This window comes from Spermophilus citellus (assembly GCF_964194105.1).
Source record: "Spermophilus citellus genome assembly, chromosome: 7".
NCBI lineage: Eukaryota > Metazoa > Chordata > Mammalia > Rodentia > Sciuridae > Spermophilus > Spermophilus citellus.
This window is the reverse complement of record NC_138188.1, coordinates 79,429,032-79,448,818: the sequence shown is the minus strand read 5'-3', so window position 1 is coordinate 79,448,818 and position 19,787 is coordinate 79,429,032. Positions and strand designations below refer to the sequence as shown.

The 19,787-nt window shown below is 35.4% G+C and overlaps 2 protein-coding genes across 5 annotated transcripts in view; one reads left to right on the top strand and one right to left on the bottom strand.

Moving 5' to 3' along the window:
* Window positions 1-10,902, bottom strand: part of ARL13B (ARF like GTPase 13B) — a 63,143-nt gene extending 52,241 nt beyond the window's left edge. For 2 of the 3 annotated variants that reach the window (XM_081302121.1, XM_081302122.1), the window contains exon 1: window positions 10,525-10,902. In XM_081302121.1, coding sequence (XP_081158247.1) covers window positions 10,525-10,583 — 59 coding nt within the window. In that variant the 5' untranslated portion in view covers window positions 10,584-10,902. Of the gene's footprint in view, window positions 1-1,309; window positions 1,357-10,524 lie in introns of all 3 variants that reach the window. The other variant, XM_081302123.1, reaches the window with a different exon arrangement.
* Window positions 10,903-16,767: 5,865 nt separating this feature from the next.
* The window catches only part of PROS1 (protein S), a 96,861-nt gene continuing 93,841 nt past the window's right edge, over window positions 16,768-19,787 (top strand). Inside the window, exon 1 of one of the 2 annotated variants that reach the window (XM_081302247.1) lies at window positions 16,768-16,971. In XM_081302247.1, coding sequence (XP_081158373.1) covers window positions 16,896-16,971 — 76 coding nt within the window. In that variant the 5' untranslated portion in view covers window positions 16,768-16,895. The remainder of the gene's footprint in view (window positions 16,972-19,787) is intronic. The other variant, XM_081302246.1, reaches the window with a different exon arrangement.

The window sequence follows — 19,787 nt, the reverse complement described above, 5'->3', positions numbered from 1 at the left end:
AACGGGGACCACCAGTGGGGTAGGAAGTGGGGGCAGCTATATAGGGAGATCAAGACAGGTCTCACACAGAAGGTGAAATATGAGCAAGAACTTGAAGTAGGGACTTAGTTACACATGTACCTGAGGGGAAAGAGAGAACAGATGGTGTAATATAAAGGTCAGGACATGTGATAACATCCAAGTATCCACAAGGAGGCCACTGTAGTGAAACCAAGTGAGGTAAAGGTAGACTAGAAGAAAAAGAGATCAGACACACCTCAGATAACTTTTATAGGCTACAGTAAGGACTTTGACTTTTACTATGAAGAAATGAATTTATTCTGCATGTTCACTTCCTTTGTTATCCAGAAACCTTAATCTTATCTAAATATTTCAACATCACATACTCACAACAGGGAATAACAGAATGCCTACTCTTGAATCAGTGTAAGAATAAGGTAAATCTCAATAAGCAGCATTCAGAGTCCATTCCCAACAAGCTGATGGTGAGGCCAGTGGGAATGCCAAAGAGAATTTAGCAGATACTGAACTTATGGAGATGAGGTAGTATGTAAGGTACATATACCTGTATCCATGTGGAAATTTCACCTGCATTATCAACTTTTCCAACTATGAATTTGCTTTCTAAGGAAGGTAGGAAATATTTATAACGTAATTTTATTATTTTGTTTGAAGAACTAAATTATTAATTGAACTATTAATAAATATCAAGAATGAGATAAAAGTACAAAAACATTTCCTAAACACAATATAGTGAACGGCTATCCAGAAAAGATGAATATTGTAGCATTTTGCAACTAGGAATATAGCTCAGGGATATCACACATAGGAGGGAGAAGAGCCAGGGGAAAAGGAAGAATGAAACTTCAAGAATCTTTTAAGTAAACATGAAGAGCATGCTGGGCACAGTGAGTGACGCACATCTGTAATCCCAGCGGCTCAGAAGGCTGAGGCAGGAAAATCTCAAGTTCAAAGCCAGCCTCAGCAATGGTGAGGCACTAAGCAACTCAGTGAGACCATGTCTCTAAATAAAATACAAACAGGGCTGGGGATGTGGCTCAGTGGTCAAGTGCCCCTGAATTCAATTTTGAGTTCAATCCCCATCCTCCCCACAAAAAACATGAAGAGTATAATCAGGAAAAAAAGAAAGAAAGAAATAATGAGGAGACCAAATGGCATCACTGGGGAAAGTTTCCAACAGGGTTAAGATATAAATAATTTCAAACACTGTGAAATTTTATAAAATAAAATTAAATTTTATAAAATAAAATTTTATAAAATAAAATAAAATAATCTTTTCAGTAAATACCTTAAATGAAGTAGTTCAGAATTAAGTGCTCTCAGTTTTTCTCAACCCTGCAATAAGCAAAACTTTGAATTTTCATTGCATTTGATATTTCAAAACTATTTTATTCTATCATGTTTAAGTTACTCAAGGTTTCAGTATAAATAAGAAGTAGTCCATAACAGTTTCCATGGAAAGTTTAAATACAAACTTTTGTAAAAATAATTACTATTATTCCAAAAGTAACTTGAGCCATTTTGTTTATCCTAAAATTTACTCACATTTATATATATATATTTATATATATATATATTTATATATATATATATATATTTATATATACACACACACACACACACACACACACACACACACACACTAAATCAGGTAGCCAGGTAATCTGCCTCATTCAGCAAGGCATCCTGGAATGCCCCCACATTTAGGCCTACTACAATCATAATTTAGTTTCTGCATCTAACAAAAAGATTACCTTTAACTAAAGTCATGAATTGCATGTTATTAATAAAACCTAACAACGTGTTTATACAAATCTGACAATGGAATTTTTTTCTGCTTAAAATTACAGAATTCAGCTCAGCAGTCTCCTCCTGCTGCTCCCCAGCAGGCCTATAATGACTAACATTCCTCAGCCCTTCACTACCATCACACACAACTTTTCACAGTCTCTTCCACCAGAATTTTCCTTTATTAAAAAATACAACATAAATATATTTTCTGATCCCCCACTTGTTGAGTAAATATTATATAAAATTAAAGTATATAATTTTAAATTGAGAAAGCACTGTAATTAATTAGATTTTTATAACTTCACATCAAAATAACAGTTCAATGTGATAATGTAATTAAAATCATGTATCTTTATCACATTGGCTACAGTTTTCTGAAATAGCTTACAAGCACATGGATTCAGGATAATAACAAACAAAGGGGCTGGGGATGTGGCTCAAGCGGTAGCGCGCTCGCCTGGCATGCATGCGGCCTGGGTTTGATTCTCAGCACCACATACAAACATAGATGTTGTGTCCGCCGAAAATAAATATTGAAAAATTCTCTCTCTCTCTCTAACTCTCGCTCTTAAAAAAAAAAAAAAGATAATAACAAACAGAAAAATTTTTTAAACTGAAATAATTCTTAGGAAGGAAATAAGAGATCAAAAGTTCTGTTTTATAATATTTTAGCTATTTGCCTTACCAAGCAAAGACTTCTATACTTGAGGGGCTAATATTTGATGTTGTTCAAGTCTACATAGTGGCTAACAGACTCCAAAATTAAGTTCACAAGGATATCTTATCTCAGGGTTCCTTTCAACATAACATATATATATATATTGAGATATCAGAAATATAAGCAGCATAATATTGGAGATTACTAAATGTAGAAACCATTTATATTCTGAATCTTGTTTGAATGGAAATATTACAATATTTGTAATATTTTGAAGGTTAAACTTCCTCATAAGTCAAGTAAAAAAGATAATACTTCATCTGAGAAAAGGTATTTCTAACTTCAAAAATATTATTTAAGTCAAGGAATACTTTACTGAAAGCACTAAAAAGCAAAGCCTGACACATGAAAACTCTACTACCTAAAATACTTAAAACTATATGGTGCAAGTTCTAAACTTAAGCATGAGCATATATATAAATTCTAAAAGTAACATAAACATATCTAAAAACGGACTTAGAAATACTGTTTCATGACACAATGAGAAAGTGAGAAAAACACACAAACATGGATTGGAAAAAAATCACCAAAAAAGATTCATGGTATTATTTTATTGTGAAGGTATACTACTTTCTGACATTTTAATTCAAATTGCAGATCTCTGCATAAAATTACATCAAAACTATTAACTAAATTTACTGAGCACTAATAAGTGGTGAGAGCACCAAATTTGGGATCATATCTTAACTTTTAAGCTTTGATCAAGTCAAATTCTTAGTGTCAGTTTTTCATCTTTAATATAAAAGGGGTAGGGGGCTGGAGGGCATAGCTCAATGACAGAGCTTGGGCTTAACATGCATGAAGCCCTAGGTTTAATCTCCAGTACCACAAAAAAGTTATATTATATGTAAAATATTAAAGTCAAATAGGAGTGTCTCTAGCTCCTTTTCTATCCTTCAATTGTACAATTCTCACTATTCATAAACAAGCATTAAAGAGATAAAAAGAAATGTGAGTCATTCCAGTTCAGCATATAGCATTAGGTAATCCTAGCTAATCTGTATGTACAGCTTAATTAGGATAATAAGAACTCAGCAAAGTCTATAAATGGTCTAGATTTAGTTATATTTATTTAGGCCCAAAAAGTGATATTGGACAGCTACATCCCCTATGGAGGGAAAAAATGTAGCAGAGATGATGTACTACATCACAGTATTCTTTATAAGACTCCACATCTATGTATAGAAAGCAATGATACATATTGCTAAGTGTGATCGCTAAGTCTCTTCTTTTAGACTTGATCACAGTGAGTAATCATTTACCACCAAATTTGAAGTAAAGTTTGAAAGGCTGAATTGTGAGGCTGAAAAACACAGAAGGGAAAAAAAAATTAGTTCCAGATAGTGATTATCACTGGGAAGGATAGTGGGGATGAATGCGGTGCAGAAAGCCTCAAGGATTTGTTACCCATTTCTTTAAAAATAAAACTGAAATGTGATATTAAAAGCTTATATTTTTCTTTTCTTTAATTAATTAAAAAACACTTTTTAATGCTAGAACTTTTGTTGCTAAAATGTATTCACTTAAATTGGTCTTAATTTTCTACTTCTCTTAAGTGGACCATGCCTAAAAAATATGTTCTTAGATAGATTAGAACATTATGGCTGGAAAGATTCTGTACTCAGAATTAAGGCTGCTTCCTATACAAAATCACAGTAAATGTTTAAAAACAAAGTATAAAAGTATTTTTGAAAAAAGCATAGGTGAATATAATCTTGGAATGCTGGTGAACTCCCTAAACATGATGTTAAAAGAATGGCATATCTGAATAAAAAAAAAATTAAGCAGCTTTGTTTCACAGACAACCAAAGAATTCAACAATCTAACAGTGGAAGGAAATCCCTGCAACAAGTACAACAAAGAAAAGTCACTACTATAAACACTTAAACTCTTTAAAAACTCAGCAAAAAATGTACCTTCCCTAGTGGAAAAACTGTAAAGGAAATCAATGTAGAAATTGGTTGAAAATAAATCATTTCTGAAGAGCAGTTTGGCAATAACTATTGTTAGACAAACTTTAGGCACATTGAAATTTTAATTTAATCATTCATCATCATTCATTGATGCCCATTAACTATTTACTGGGCGTCAGTATGGTGGCACACACCTGTGACCCCAGCACAGTCAAAATAAGGACATTCCAAGTGGAATTAAACAATTTAGGTACCCCAAATCTGACATGACCAGATGTCATGAAAGAATGGCCTGTGAAGAGTCCATATAGCCAGGCTCAGGTCAAATCACAACCTGTAAGAAATTCAGATAACATCCCAAAAGCAACTAGGAAATATTGAAGATTTAGAATCATTTGCATATTGAAAAAAATAAAAGACAGCAGTGTAGACAATAAATTGGAATGGAAGAGTAGAAAGTCTGTAAAAGAAATATGGGAGAGAAAGAACAGAAATCTGAACTAAAATAGAGCAATGTACAGGGAATGTGGAAATAGTCAAAGAAGTTTAAGAGATATAGTAATCCCCTCTTTCTGTAGTTTCAGTTGCCTGGGGTGTATTAGCTTTCCATCACTATAAAATAATATATAATTAAATTATAAAGAGAAGAGGTTCATTTTGGTTCATAATTTTGGAGATTGCAATCAATGATCAATTGGCTCCAGTTGTGGGTCTATGGTGAGGCAACACATCACAGTGGAAGCACATGGTGTAGCAAAAGTACTTACACCATAAGCCAGGAAGAGAGAAAGAGGAAGGGGCTAGGCTACCACACCCAGTTTGAGACCATACCCTCAGTGATCTCCTACCAGTATGGGCCCTACTTTCTAAAAGTTTCACCACCTACCAATAGCATCAAGGAAGCAAGCTTTTAACCCATGGACATTGGGGGACACCCAGTGAAACTATAGCATGCAGCCTATTGTGATGCAAAAATATAAAATTCTAGAATCAGTTTAGAAGTTTTAAATTATATTGTTTTGAGAAGTATTATGAAATTTTGTGCCATGATACTGTCCTACTTGGCTGTGAATTATCACTTTTTTCCCAGAGTATCCATACTATATATGTTACCCACCCATTAGTCATTTAGTAGCCTCAGTTGCATCACAGTGCTTGTAGTCAAATGCAAGGATATGGATGCTGGCCATTTTATTATAGTACTGTTATAACTGGTCCATAATTATTAGTTATAGTTGCTAATGTCTTGTATCTATATATTAAACCTTATCATTGGTATATACGTAAAGCAAAAAATATAGTATATAGATAGTATCTGGTATCATCCACAATTTCAGGCAACTACTGTGGGTCTTAGAATCTACACCTTACAGATAAGGGAAAACTTCTGTATTAAACAGGTAGAACCAATAAACCTGGCAATGTAGGAGAATAAAATACAAATGATTTTCATAATTACTCCTGACTTCTGATTTGGGTAACAGGGAGGCAAAACAAATTCATTAATATGAAACCCAAGAAAAGCAATGTGAATGTGTAGAATGGAAATGAGATGGGACATAATTTTGGGTGTGTTGAAACTGAGGATTCTGTAGAAATTCGATACATAAATCTTAGTATATCAGTCTTAGTACTGAAACCATATTGAGGTGGTAGTTAAAATGCTAACACAGATTTACACACAGGAAGGATATGTGGAAGAAGAGAATTAAACACAGAATTAAAAGACAGATGAAGAAAGCCTAGCTGACAAAAAGAAAAGTGAAAGGAAGAAGGCAGTAAGAAAAAGAAAAAAAAAATTAAAAAAAAAAAAAAGAAATCAGAGCATTTCAAGCATCAAATGATACCAAAAGGTCACAAAAGAAAGGACTGAAAAGAATGCACTGGATTTAATAACCAGGCAACATCTAGCACAGCAAGGACAATAACTAAAAGGTCAGGGCAGAAGTCTTCTGATGTAGGGAATTAAGGAATGCATGAGAGAGGAGGAAGTTGATACAGTGCCAGTAATCCACTGCCAACTGAGAATCCCAGGGTAAAGGGAAGGAGAAAATCTGTGTTGTTAAGTATAGTGGATGAAATAATGGCCTTTCAAAGATGTCCACAACCTAATCAGAACTTGTATATATGTAACCTTGTATGGCAAAGGGAATTTTATAGAAGTGATTAAGGATTTTAAGATAAGGAGTGTATCTTGGATTACCCAAATTGGCACAAAGTAATCACAAAGGTCCTTATAAGAAAAAGGCAGAAAATCAAAGAGGACAGTCTTCATGCTGTTGGCTTTGAAGGAGGAGGAAAGGGGCCTTGAGCTAAGGTAGGTAGGCAGCTACCTGAAGCTGAAAATAAATTCTCCCCCTAAAGCTTGACGGAGAGTGAATTTGTACTTTTGATAGTAAAACTGAATAATAACATTTTCAAATAAAAGTTTAAGTTTATTGTTATATCACATAAGCTCTTTCTGTGATTTTTGGCTTCAATTATATATTGATTTTTATGCACCAGGAGTTAATGACTGCTGAACAAATTAAGGAAGGAAATGGAATAGAGTATAGGCATAAGAATTATCCTCAGGAAGAATAATGACTCCTTCTTTTACTAAAATAGAAAAGAAAGAAAGAAAGAAAGGTGTACTACAGATAAATATAAAATACGAATTGCGGAAAGTAAATCACTAATCCATACTATCTCCCAGGATCAGAGGTATGGTTTACTGAGTGACTCCAATACTTTATAGGACAAATACCTGAATGAAAACACTCTCTCTCAAAATGCTGCAACACAGAAATTATCAACACTTGACAGAGGAAAGGTGCTACAAATAGTAGGATTCAGACCCCAATCTATTTGACTCATACATGATATTGAGAAACATGGTAGATAACACATTAATCAATCAAGTGGTCAAGGTCAACATCACCAGTAATAAGAACCTGCCATCACGCACCTTTGATATGATGTACTATGAAGAACACATTACCTCTATGGAATTCTTCCCAATAACACAACATCTTAGTCAAATCACACACACACACACACACACACACACACACACACACACAAAATTGATGATTCTTCAAAAAGAAATTGATCAGTACTATTTGAAGCTCCAGGATATGAAATACAAGAAAAGACTGGGGGACTGTCACAGACTGAGGAAGACTAACAACACATGAAAAATGCAGTGTCCGATCCTAGAATGCATCCTGGAGAGAAACAAAAAGAATGTTAATTAAAAACTGGTGAAATCAGAATAAAGTGTGCAGTTTAGTTGATAGTATTATACCAAAGTTTAGTTTTTAGTTTTGAGTACCGTATTATGGTCTCAAAAAACAACACTATACTGCACTGCCTCCTTTAGGGCAAACCACTTGCCTGTGGGTCTACCTTTTGCAGTCTTTTCCAGATTAAATTACATAGCTTCAAAGTCTAGGTTCACGTTCTGGCTTGTAGTAATAGCAGTTATGGTTTGAACACAGGCTGAGTTCCTAAATCACCTGGTACCCTGGTCTTGACTCCTGAGCTAGACTGGAAACTTAACACTGAATTTCTTGGCTCCTACCTTTTTGGTATTAAACAAATCAAATCCCTGACCCAATCTTTGATTGATATACTAATGGAAAAGCATCTAAGTGAAGGTAGCTGGTTAAACGCAAAGGGTACAGAATATACTGGATAAGTTAGCAATTTCAGAACACATTATGCTTTTAATAATCATTATCTTCTGTTAATTATCACATTTTAAAACACATCTTCAGAAAATGTAAAGAGGAATCTCAGTACAATAGTCTAAAACTTAAAAATTCCATAAAAACATAATACTCAAAGGCAATTTTCTTGGGAAAGTAAAAATATCATAAAACATTTTTAAAATCACTTTGCTTGCCTCTCATTTACCCTAGTAAAATAAATAGAACTATTTGCTAATATTATTTATGATGATGAATATTGGCAAAGGGTACTCAAATTAAATATAATAGCAAATATTTATTCAGTCACTACTAATGAACCAGGTATTGGACAAGAGTACTTTTGATAGGAGTAATCCAACTTGTTTAAAATCCTTTTATATTTAATATTATCCATCATGGAGAGATGTTTACCAATAGCCTTAGTTAATAGTAAGCTATGATTTAATGCCAGGTTCAGTAGAAATAAAATGCATGCTACACATAAGTTTAAATTTTCAAAAAAAAAAAAACACATTTAAAAAAATAAAAGTAAAGAAAAACAAAAAGGTAAAATTAATTTCAACATGTAATCATCTTTTTAAAAATTTATATTATTTTTGCATAATAAACCTTCAAAATTCACTATGTAATCTACACTTAACAGCATTTCAATAAGGACTAGCTACATTTCAAATGCTCAATGGTCATATATGGCTAGTTGCTATCCTATTGTATAGCACAGATCAACCTGCTGCTTAATAAAGAGAAAATACCCTCTGTGTTGTAGGGTTGAGCTTTAATTCTATTTTACTAATAAAATTCAATTACCTTTACACTTGTAAATCAATAAATTCTTTTTCTGAGCTCTTGTCTTTTCTTTAAACAAATTCTAAAGAATACACTAGAGCTGCTATAAGAAGTAATGACTTCTTCAAATTATAAGTTTGAGTGTTTTTAATTAAAAAGGATATATACTAAATGCTCTCATAAAAATCAAATACATTTTTAAAAAGACAAAAACATACAGGGGCATCTATTATAAATAATTTTCAAGTCTTGATACTCTGAAATCCGACCAAAATATGAATAAATTGAAAGCTATACATCCAAAGATACTTCTTTAAGTCTTAAGAATCAATCATATCATTTACATTTAAAACATTCAAATCCAGTTAAAAGCTCTCCAAAAGTTTCATTTAAAGCAAATTTCTTTTTCATAGATACGTATTTTCCTTATAATGTGTAAATACAGCTTTTCCAATTCATTCTTTTTTTTTTAAGAGAGAGAATTTTTTAATATTTATTTTTCAGTTTTTTAGGTGGACACACATCTTTATTTTATTTTTATGTGGTGCTGAGGATCTAACCCAGCGCCCCGCGCATGCCAGGCAAGGGCATTACTGCTTGAGCCATATCCCCAGCCCTCCAATTCATTCCTTAAAGAATATTTCTTCCTTGTGGGAAATATGATATTTGAAATGTTAATTTAAAAAATCTTTTTGCTATATTTTATCTTTGGCCTAATTCCAAAGTAGAACTATGGAAAGTCAATATTATTTATACAGAGTAAGAAACTGAAGATCTTTTTATAATCTGGGCCTCTCAAGTTTTAAAAGGATCATTTTCAATGATTTCTTCCTAACACAGAGCCTGGCATATATTGTTTCTTAATAAATATTTGTTGAATGAACAACAAAATAACAGGCATCGAATACTAACACAGCTAGCATTACAAAATGAAATGTTTAGTGGTAACTTTCAATTGAAAGGTTTTAATGGAGTCCAGATGAAAACTGGGGCTAAATTAAATAAAATACTATCCATCACTTATTTCCATTGAACACTTTTGAGGCACAGATATTATTACCCTTATTTAATGTATGAGGAAGGTGGGGTCAAAAGTGGCTGAGTCATCTAATTATTAAGTAGTAGAGCCAGATTTCAAGCCAAGTCCTCAAACAAAACTGGGGGTGGGGGGCGGGGGTAGAGCACAAATGAAAGTTGAGGAAGGATAGAGATGTTAAATGGGATGTGTGCACATTACTAAAATTATATTTCATTCATCTTTGTTAAATTAAAAAAAATTACAAAAATTTCTGAAGAAAAACACACAACGGATAGTCTGTTACAATATCTCCTGCGCACTCATGCTCTCCTCCCACCAACATCTTTTTAAGAAATTCAAGCCTATTTAAAATATAATGTCCATTAACAGTATTGACCAGAACTTAAAGGCAGAAAGCAAAAAAGGCCACATCCTTCAATCTGTTCTCCTAGGACAAGTCAAACGGACAAATAAAGCAAACCCCATGGCCTGGCGCTCAGAGAAGAGGCGGCGACCACCCGGGCCCTTGGGGCTCAGCTATTCCCATCCCCTAGGGCAGCGCCAGGACAATTGACTCCAGTTTACCTGACAGGCTCCCGCCACCGCTTGAACCAACTGCAGCAATTGGCCATCAGACAGAACATCCCAGGTAGCTCCTCCAGCCACCTCCCATCCGAACTCCTAGCGAGGATGGGCCCCTAGCTTTCGCGGACCGATCCCAGGGGCCCTCGCCTCTACGGGGAGACTCCGGAGACGGATAGGCCCCGAGGACAAGCTGGGTGGGAGGCAACCGGTGAGAGCACCAAGTCCCGCTAACTGCGTCGGCCCGCGAGCGGGTAACGACAACCCTCCTCCCCAAGGAACAACGGTACCATAGGCACACCGGAGCCGGGTTAGCTGGACCTGACCAGAGAAAACCCCGCGTCTACGTGCTGACGTTCCTCCCAGGCGCGGAAGACCCTCCTCAAGCACCGCCCACATTTCGTCTCTCCAATCAGCGATAAAGGATCTGCAATGGGGGACTCTGAGTGGCTGAAGGGGCCGGACCCTCCGCCCTTCCCAGAGCGGTGGGAAGGGGAGGTGGGCGTGGTCTAGAAGGAGAAGGTGGAGCTCGGGGAAGATGGCTCTCGTAACTAGGCAACCGGAGCGTCCGGACATATACCGAGTGAGGGGATAGAATTCAGGCTAGGCCTATCCTTATATCCAAAATGTATTACTTGCCCAGTGTGGCTGCTTCTGTTCTGTCTCGAGAATCCCTGAGATCCAGAGATCTTGGGTCTTGTGCGTGGATTTGTTTTGTTAGTGCAGTAGCCATGGGGATCCTCTAGGGTCCTGGTCAACTCAGACTGCATAACTACAGGAACAAATCACTGAGGCAATTATTATAAATTAAGGATAAGCCAGAAACTCATTTATTAAATTGTCTTAATAGTTCAAATGGCTGTGATGTTTTAATCTCTATGTTTATGTGTATTTGTTATTTAAAATGTGAAATGTAATCATTTTTTATTTGCTGTTATGATTACAAAAGAATTTTATGTTCATTAGTTAATATGTGAAAAACACTGAAAGGAACAAGAAAGAAAATAATATTTATCATTCACCACCCAAAGATAACCAGTGTCAGCACTTTGATGTATGTTTTTTCCTGGATTTTCAGATACATGATTGCTGGCTATTTAATTTCAGCAGTTTTGGCAGTGTGATCTACTGACTATTTTGTAATGTTTCATTTTCATAGTTATGCAATATAGGGATTTCTGTTATATTCTTTGAGAGAAAATGATAAGTACATTTTGAAAAATGCATGCATTTTAGATAAGTAGAGACATGTTTGTTCATTCAGTTTCCACAAATATATACCATCAAATTCTAATAAAAGAAAAGAAAGCCCTGGGAATCCCTATGTATTCAAGGAAAAATAGTAGTTTGGAACTAATATTTACGTTTTAAATTATTCTCTGATTTTTACTAACTCATCTCATGAGCTTACTGTGAACTTCTGTGCTCCATCTATAAATTGAAATGAAAATATCTACCTTGCAGTATTACTGATATGTAATGAAATATATATATATATATATATATATATATATATATATATATATATTAAGTGCTATTTCTGATAGCAGATTTTGAAATTGGTGTTTCTGTCTCATAAACATTTATGGCATGTCATATCCCCCAGGGTCAGGGATGAGAGGACACGGCAAAATAAGGCCAAAAATTAGCCACTTACTATGAGCCAGATATGTACTGTTTCTGTTGACACACTTCCTAAAACTAGTGGTTCAAAACTTCAAATAGCTCTATTGTTGATGTTAATTCTTATCCATTAACTATGATTGGGCTTAAGTCCCATCAAAACATACATTTTAGATATAACTTTTGTCTTCCTGATTATCAAATCAGTTTTCTTTTGAATCTTTTAATATGTTTAGTGGAGTTAACACTTTTCTAAAATTTTCTCCTTGAACTTTCACAAATTTACACTATTCTTGTTCTCTTCTTATCTCCCTAGCCATTCTTCCTCTGGCTTCCTATATATATTCTCTAAAAAACATGTTGTCTTGGAGAATTCGATTATTACTTCTGTGCCCATAGGCTGTTACTGTGTGACTGTTTCTTGAGCATTTCAGGAACTAAGCTCAAAACTTTTTTCCCAGAACATGTACTCACACTAACTCTAATTCATAACTTTCCCAGATCTGGTAGTGATATATTTCTCCTTTTCTTTTTAAGAGAGAGAATTTTTTATATTTATTTTTTAGTTATCAGCGGACACAACATCTTTGTTTGTATGTGGTGCTGAGAATCGAACCCGGCCGCACGCATGCCAGGCGAGCGTGCTACCTCTTGAGCCACATCCCCAGCCCTATGTGATATATTTCTTTTACTAACATGCAGTCAGTCACAAAGCTAACAAAGCCAACTCTTTGTTTTTCAATATATTAACTTAAGTTTTTGCAGCCACAAGAGCTGCTCATCATTTCTAGTTATCTTTTACTTAGAGGCATGAAATAGTTATTCCCATATGGAATCCAGCATGCCATGTATTTTGTTTTGATCGATGAAGTTTGAGTGGTACATCACTTTTTAGTGAAAGCATTTAAGAGCAATTCTCCATGTTCTCTCATCCTTTGCAATGGCAGTCATGAGAGAGTATGTTGATTAGAGGTACCATAAAATCAAGGCAGCATGGAATGCTAAGCCAACACTGGAAGACAACTACCTAAAATTTGTGTAGATCTAGAATAGACTTCCCATGGCCAAGAAATAACACTTGTTATCTTAACCACTGTAATTTTATGACTGTTTTACACAATGTTATCTATTTTATTCTGAATGATGAAAATAGTCTTGCCACCCACTATCATTCTTTTTGCCATAAATGTTCCCAGGCTCAAACTATTAAATTGAGTTAAATATTTATGAATCACTCACTGTTTTAGGCACTAAGAGTATAGTTGTGAACAAAACATAAGAGAATTCTCACCTCATCAATCTTGAATTCTACTGATGGGAGGGATGATAAGGCAGATATCAAGCATAATTAAGTATATTAGGTAAATTATTAGCAGAAAAATGGAATTGGGAAAATATAAAATTAAATGAGGGGATGGGGTTAGAGTTAGGAATGGTATTAGATTAAGAATTAAATTTTGAACACTTTGTATGTTGTATATTTAGAAGTATATTCAAAATACATTTCAGTTGAATAAGATTCATCATGTGCTAATCAATATTTAGCTAAAGTTAGATATCATCATCACAGAGTGAACTTCTGAGGTAAATTAAAATCCTGAATATTTTATCCAAAGATGTATTATTAAATTTTATTTTTAAGAATTTCAGATTATTTTTCAAATTTTGATACTACAGGGCTGGAGATGTGGCTCAAGCGGTAGCGCGCTCGCCTGTCATGCGTGCGGCCCGGGTTCGATCCTCAGCACCACATACAGACAAAGATGTTGTGTCCGCCGAGAACTAAAAAATAAATATTAAAAATTCTCTCTCTCTCTCTCTCCTCTCTCACTCTCTCTTTAAAAAAAAAATTTTGATACTACAATGTAGGACACAGTTTTGTTTTGTTTTTCTGTTAGCACTGATAACTATTGCTGGCACTGTGCTGGACATTTGCAGGACTAAAAAGATAATCACATTCAATCATAATCTTTGAAAGAGGAAGATTTTTTTTCCTTTTTTTTCTTTTGGTCAACTTATGTTTCTTTAACATTCCCTTCTTCACACTTTTCATATTTTTATGTTTGTATTTGAGACGATTGTTTTGAATGTTGTTGATTCATAGCTTTGGAGATTTTTCCCTCCTTGAGAAATTTGAGATCTCATAGTTTATATTCTCTTCTCAAATTGTCCTCACAAGGTGAGGAGATTCCCAAATGGGGATTTTATTTGACGTCTCATAGCTTACAGGTATTTAAATATTTATTAATTAAATATAATACTTATCAATTATTTTGTTTAATATAACCCAAACAATTCTACAGAGTTTTGAAGTGTATTTATATTTAAATCATTTGGGACTGAGAATAAAGTAACAAATAGACTGATAGACGGGGTGAAGTCAAAGGAACCAAGAAAGAAGACAATTTAAAAGAGTCATAGATATACTCAGTAATTCTTTTTATCTATTTGCCTTTTTTTTTTTTTCCTTTTCCTGTAGTACTAGGGATCTAACCCAAGGCCTGATGCATGCTAGTCAAGTGTCCTACCACTGAACTATATCCTGAGTCATTTTAATTTTTTTCTTTGAGCCTGGGTCTAAGTTGCTCAGGATGGCTTGAAACTTACAATCCACCAGCCTCAGCCTCCCAAGTAGCTGGAATTATAGCAATGTACTACCATACCTGTCTTTCAATAATGCTTTTTTGCAATGAGTTGAAGAGGTTCATAACATGCCATCCCAAAATATGCCATTTTGGCATATGTATTATTTTGAGTCAAAGGCAATCAAGAACCAATAGAAGTCAAGAAACCTCTTTACTTTCCCCTCAACTGCCTAAAAATAATTAATTTCTTCATTAGTAAAGGAAATTGTGTTAGCTTTTTATTGCTATTACAAAATACCAGAGAAAATAATCTTAAAGAGAGGAAAAGTTTATTTTGCCTCTGGATTTTAGAGGTTTCAATTCATGTTTGCTTGGCCTGGTTGCAATACATTTTGGCAGAAGAGCAGTTGGCAAAAGAAAGCTGCTTACCTCATGGCACCTGGAAGCAAATAGAGACAGAGAATATGGGATTCCCAATATTCCCTTCAAGGGCGTGTCCCCAGTGATCTTCCACTAAGCCCTACCTTTTAATGGTTACATCACCACAGGCTTATAATCAAGTCTTTGGAGGCCATGGTAGTTCTAAACTATAGCAAACTTACATTTGTCAATTAAATTTCCATTAGTAAAGGTATTTACTTGTGCCAGGAAGAGAGCTACTTCTGAAGACAATTTTTATTGCCTGAAAAACTCTTACCTGCACAACAAAGCAACCCTTCTTGACAATACATTTCCTCTGCCTATCTTCCTTTAATTTGCCTCTTGTCCCTCCAACTTCTATACCATTCCATAGCTTAGGATGTTATATGTGTCAATCATTCGGCCACCGCCTTTGGTCTCATATTTTAGTGAAACTCCCTGAATGCATATGTAATTATTTATTGTTTTCTCCTATTAGTCTATCTTATGTCAATTTAATTTTAAGACAAGGCCCAGAACATACAAGGAATATAGTAGGAAGAATTTTCCTCCCTTACAGAGTGAATGAAAATTCCTCAGCCCATGCTCTTATGAGAAAAATGACTCTAGTATTAATCAAATTCCACCCAGCTGCATCACAGAACTGTAAAAAGCTAGAGCTTGAAGATACCTTTAAAATATGGAACCCTATCAAATTTCACTCATACACATAAGAAAACAGGTGATATTTCATTTGGGCAGAAAATGAATAATAAGTATGCATTAAATACTATTGGATACACACTTATTACTTTGTATGTTGTCTACTGAAATTATCAGCTGTATGAAAATCTATAAGTATCCCTATTTTACAGATGATAAGACTGAGTGAAACTTAAAAAGATGAAGCAATTTACTGAAAGCTACAATTAGTAAGTGGTAGAATATGAGATTTGAGATCAGGAAGTTTAGCTCCAGATGCAGCCCTAAACCTGTTTCACATGCAGATGTCTAAGGAAAAAAACTAAAGGTAAATATGCAAAGAACAAAACAAACAGTTGGAAGGTGATGGAATTTGATACACTGTGTTTTTTTTTCTTCAAAAAAAAAAAAAAAGAAAAAGAAAAAGAAAATATTTTTTCTTACACCACAAATACAAGACCCAAACAAAAATGTGTATGATCAAAGCTATCAGATTTCTTCCATTATTTCTATTCTCTGCAGTCTTCCTAATGTTCTCCCTGACATCTAGGTTTGGATAACATCCTCTGGGCAATCCATTCTCTTGCGATTTCTCTTCCTGAGCCTGGGGATCCTCTCTTCTAAGTCCTCAAAGTTCTCCTAGCCACTCAGCCTCCCTTAAAGATTTTTATTGAGTTCCCTTCTTCTACCTCTTCCCCTTTGTAAACTTCGCATTCTGGAGAAATGGAAAAGCTGGACCTTGGGAACTGGTGAGGAATGACATGACGTCTGGCAGTATTTGCTAGGCCTCCAACACTCTCCCGGAGCCCTTCCCCCCCCAGCTCCGAAAAACTTCCTGGAAATGTCCTTGTTATCACTCCCCTCTTGGGCTGGGGGCTGGGAGCGGGCGGTCTCCTCCCCCCCCCCCCGCCCCCGCTGTTCCGCCGGCTCTCGCAGGCTCTCAGGCGCCGCCGCGCTGCAGTGCTCAAAGAGCAGTGCCCGGGCTAGCAGCTCCGCCCAGCGCCCCGCGCTCAGGCACCTCAGCAACGCGCTACTGTACTCTCCCGCGCCTCTGCCGGCTTCGAAATGAGGGTCTTGGGTGGGCGCTGCCGGGCGCTCCTGGCGTGCCTCGCCCTAGTGCTTCCAGTCTCAGAGGCAAACTGTGAGTAAATCAATAGTGTCTTGTTTTCTGCCTTCCCCAGCATTGGCAATTGAACTATGTGCCCTGGTTGGTAGGACTTTTTTTTCTCTGGGATTGCAGCCTCCTAGAAAGTTTCCCTTAAGTCCTGAAAAACCACCCACTGTATGGAAGCCGCTGTGGACTAGCAAACTGTGTAATGGTGGGGAGGATCAATATTTGCTCTGCCGTGAGAATCATGTGTTGCTTACAGGACTGATGCAAGAACCTGGGTGACGCTAAGTATCAATGAAGGATTTAGAACGAGTACTCACCCCCTCCCTCCAGCCCCAACAGCCTAGGATCCTAAAGGACAAGGATGAGCACATTGCAGTACGAGTAGGAAGAAAAGTCAACGCACTGTCCTCCCCCTGTACTAAAGCCTGTCCCCACCCTGCACTCCCCACCCCTAGTGAAACTATCCTTTTGCAACTTCTGGACTTTGAGCTTGTCCTGCATTGACAAATGAACTGTTTCAGGATAACGGAGGTTTTGCATAGCAATAGGAAGATGTCTTTTTCTAATCTTGAAATAAAAGAGACTGTTAAATATTACATTTCTCAGATCATTTTGTACTCAGGATTTCTGACAGTGTGTGCCACGGATCTGAGATGGTGGCGTGAATTTTTGCACTTTATCTTTGTATATACAGTTCCTTATGTTCCCATACCCAGGTTGAAGGCAGTGTATTGAGTATGCTCTGAAAAATGAATAAAGAGTATCAAGGCTTTTGGTACATTTTATTTCTCAGCTAATTTATTTTCTAAAGTTTAAGTACATTCACGATTTAAAGTGCTTTCTTGTGCTGTTTTATTCTCAGGAATTGGCACAAGAGAAGTAACTCTGACTTAAAAATAACATTTAGGGTACCTACAGCTCCAAAGTAAACTTTTCAAAGATGGCCATTTATTAGAATATTACTAAAATTACACTTGTTTTTATTAATCATAAGGATGAATGATGTATTTTTAAAATTCTAATTTAAAGGCTAAAACATTACTTGTTGACATTATATTAAAGAGCTACAACTGCAAAACTTCAACAATCAAACTCCTATAATTAGTTATGGCTGTATGTGACTGTGTGCACAACCTCATCTATATGGTTCATTAGGACAACCAAATATTTGCTGAAGACCAGTGTTTTAGAGAAGAGAAAGGCAAAAGTGGCCTGCCACACTTCTGCTTATCATCACAGGAATTTGCTAGGTCCTTTATTTTTGTAGAGATTGTTAAATTTTGACTGAATCTAGGCGGAGGTAAAAATTATATATGTGTGTATATTGCATATCCATGTATGGACAATAACACTTGTACATAGACACTGAAAAACTAGGTAAATTAATTCTACAAGTATATCACATAAGGAATAATTGGCCCTATAATGGTCATTTAAAATTGTGGTTGCTCAATTGAATTAAAACCATGTCTGGTTTACTGATAAGGAAACAGATACAGGGATTTTTGTTTCTCTTTTTTGTTTGTTTGTGGTGCTGGGAATTTAACTCTGGGCTTTACCCATGCTAAGCAAGTGCTCTATCACTGGGCTGCGTCCCCTGTCCTTTACCACCCAAAGATTTAAATTTTGAGATATGATTTGAACTCTAAATATTTTATTTATAATTCAAGTATCACCCTTAGTAATGTAGTTGCTATTTAAGGAAAAGTTAACAAATTACAGTTATATTTTTGAGAGAATTGATATAAATCACGTAGTTCAAGCTCATTTTAATAATAAATTACTCAGAGATGTTAATTGATTTTTCAGATATTATAAGTATGTGTGTGTATATATATGTATATATATAATTAGATGACATTTTTATGTGAGAGGAGAATCTATGTATTTAAAATACATACTGTCTACATATTTTATTTTTTTCTCTCTAAGGACTTGTGATACAGGGAAATAGGAGGAAGAGGATATCTATTTTGGCTAGGCTAATTTGGCCTTATCTAGACTTCCACTTTTGGGTGGTTGCAGTCTACACTGGACATATTTTCCTTCTCCTTTTGTACTCTTTTTCTTTTATAATTGTCCCTTTAGTTATTCCTTATCTTTTCTTAAATTCTCTTTATTTCGAAGTCCAAAACATTGCACTGCTGGAGAGATTTTATCAAGGTTATGTTATAGTTAGGGTTTGTGCAGTAAAATTTGAGAACAGCTTCTGATATAGCAATAAGAACAATAAACTCTAAGCCATATTCTCTTACCATCCTATACTAGGAAACCTAGTAATGTTTTCTATAATACACACTGTCCGCCAACTTTAATATTCTTTTTGTAGCTTAAATGATCTATTTAAATGATTTAAATCTTCAAAATATTATAAGAAAACTAATAATACATAGATCAACATTTATTACCTATGAGCAACAACACTATTCTTGCCATCAGAAAGAAGGAAAGAAGGAAGGAATAAAGAAAGAGTTAAGTGGATTTATTAGAAGTCTGTTGAATGCCAGGTGCAGTGGCACATGCCTATAATCATAGTGGCTTGGGAGGCTAAGGCAGGAGGGTCATTTGTTCAAAGCCAGCCTCAGCAACTTAGCAAGGCCCAAAGCAACACAGGGAGATCTTGTCTCTAAATAAAATATTTTTAAAAGGGGCTGTGGATGTGGCTCAATGGTTAAGTGCCCCAGAGTTCAATCCCTGGTACCAAAAAATAAATAAAATAAAATCTATCGAGTGGCATAATGGACAACCAGACCTAGGAAAGCCAGAGACTTGCATTTAGGTGATCTATATAGTATGAACTCACATATTGTACTTTAGGAACTGCCATCATATGACTCCATTCT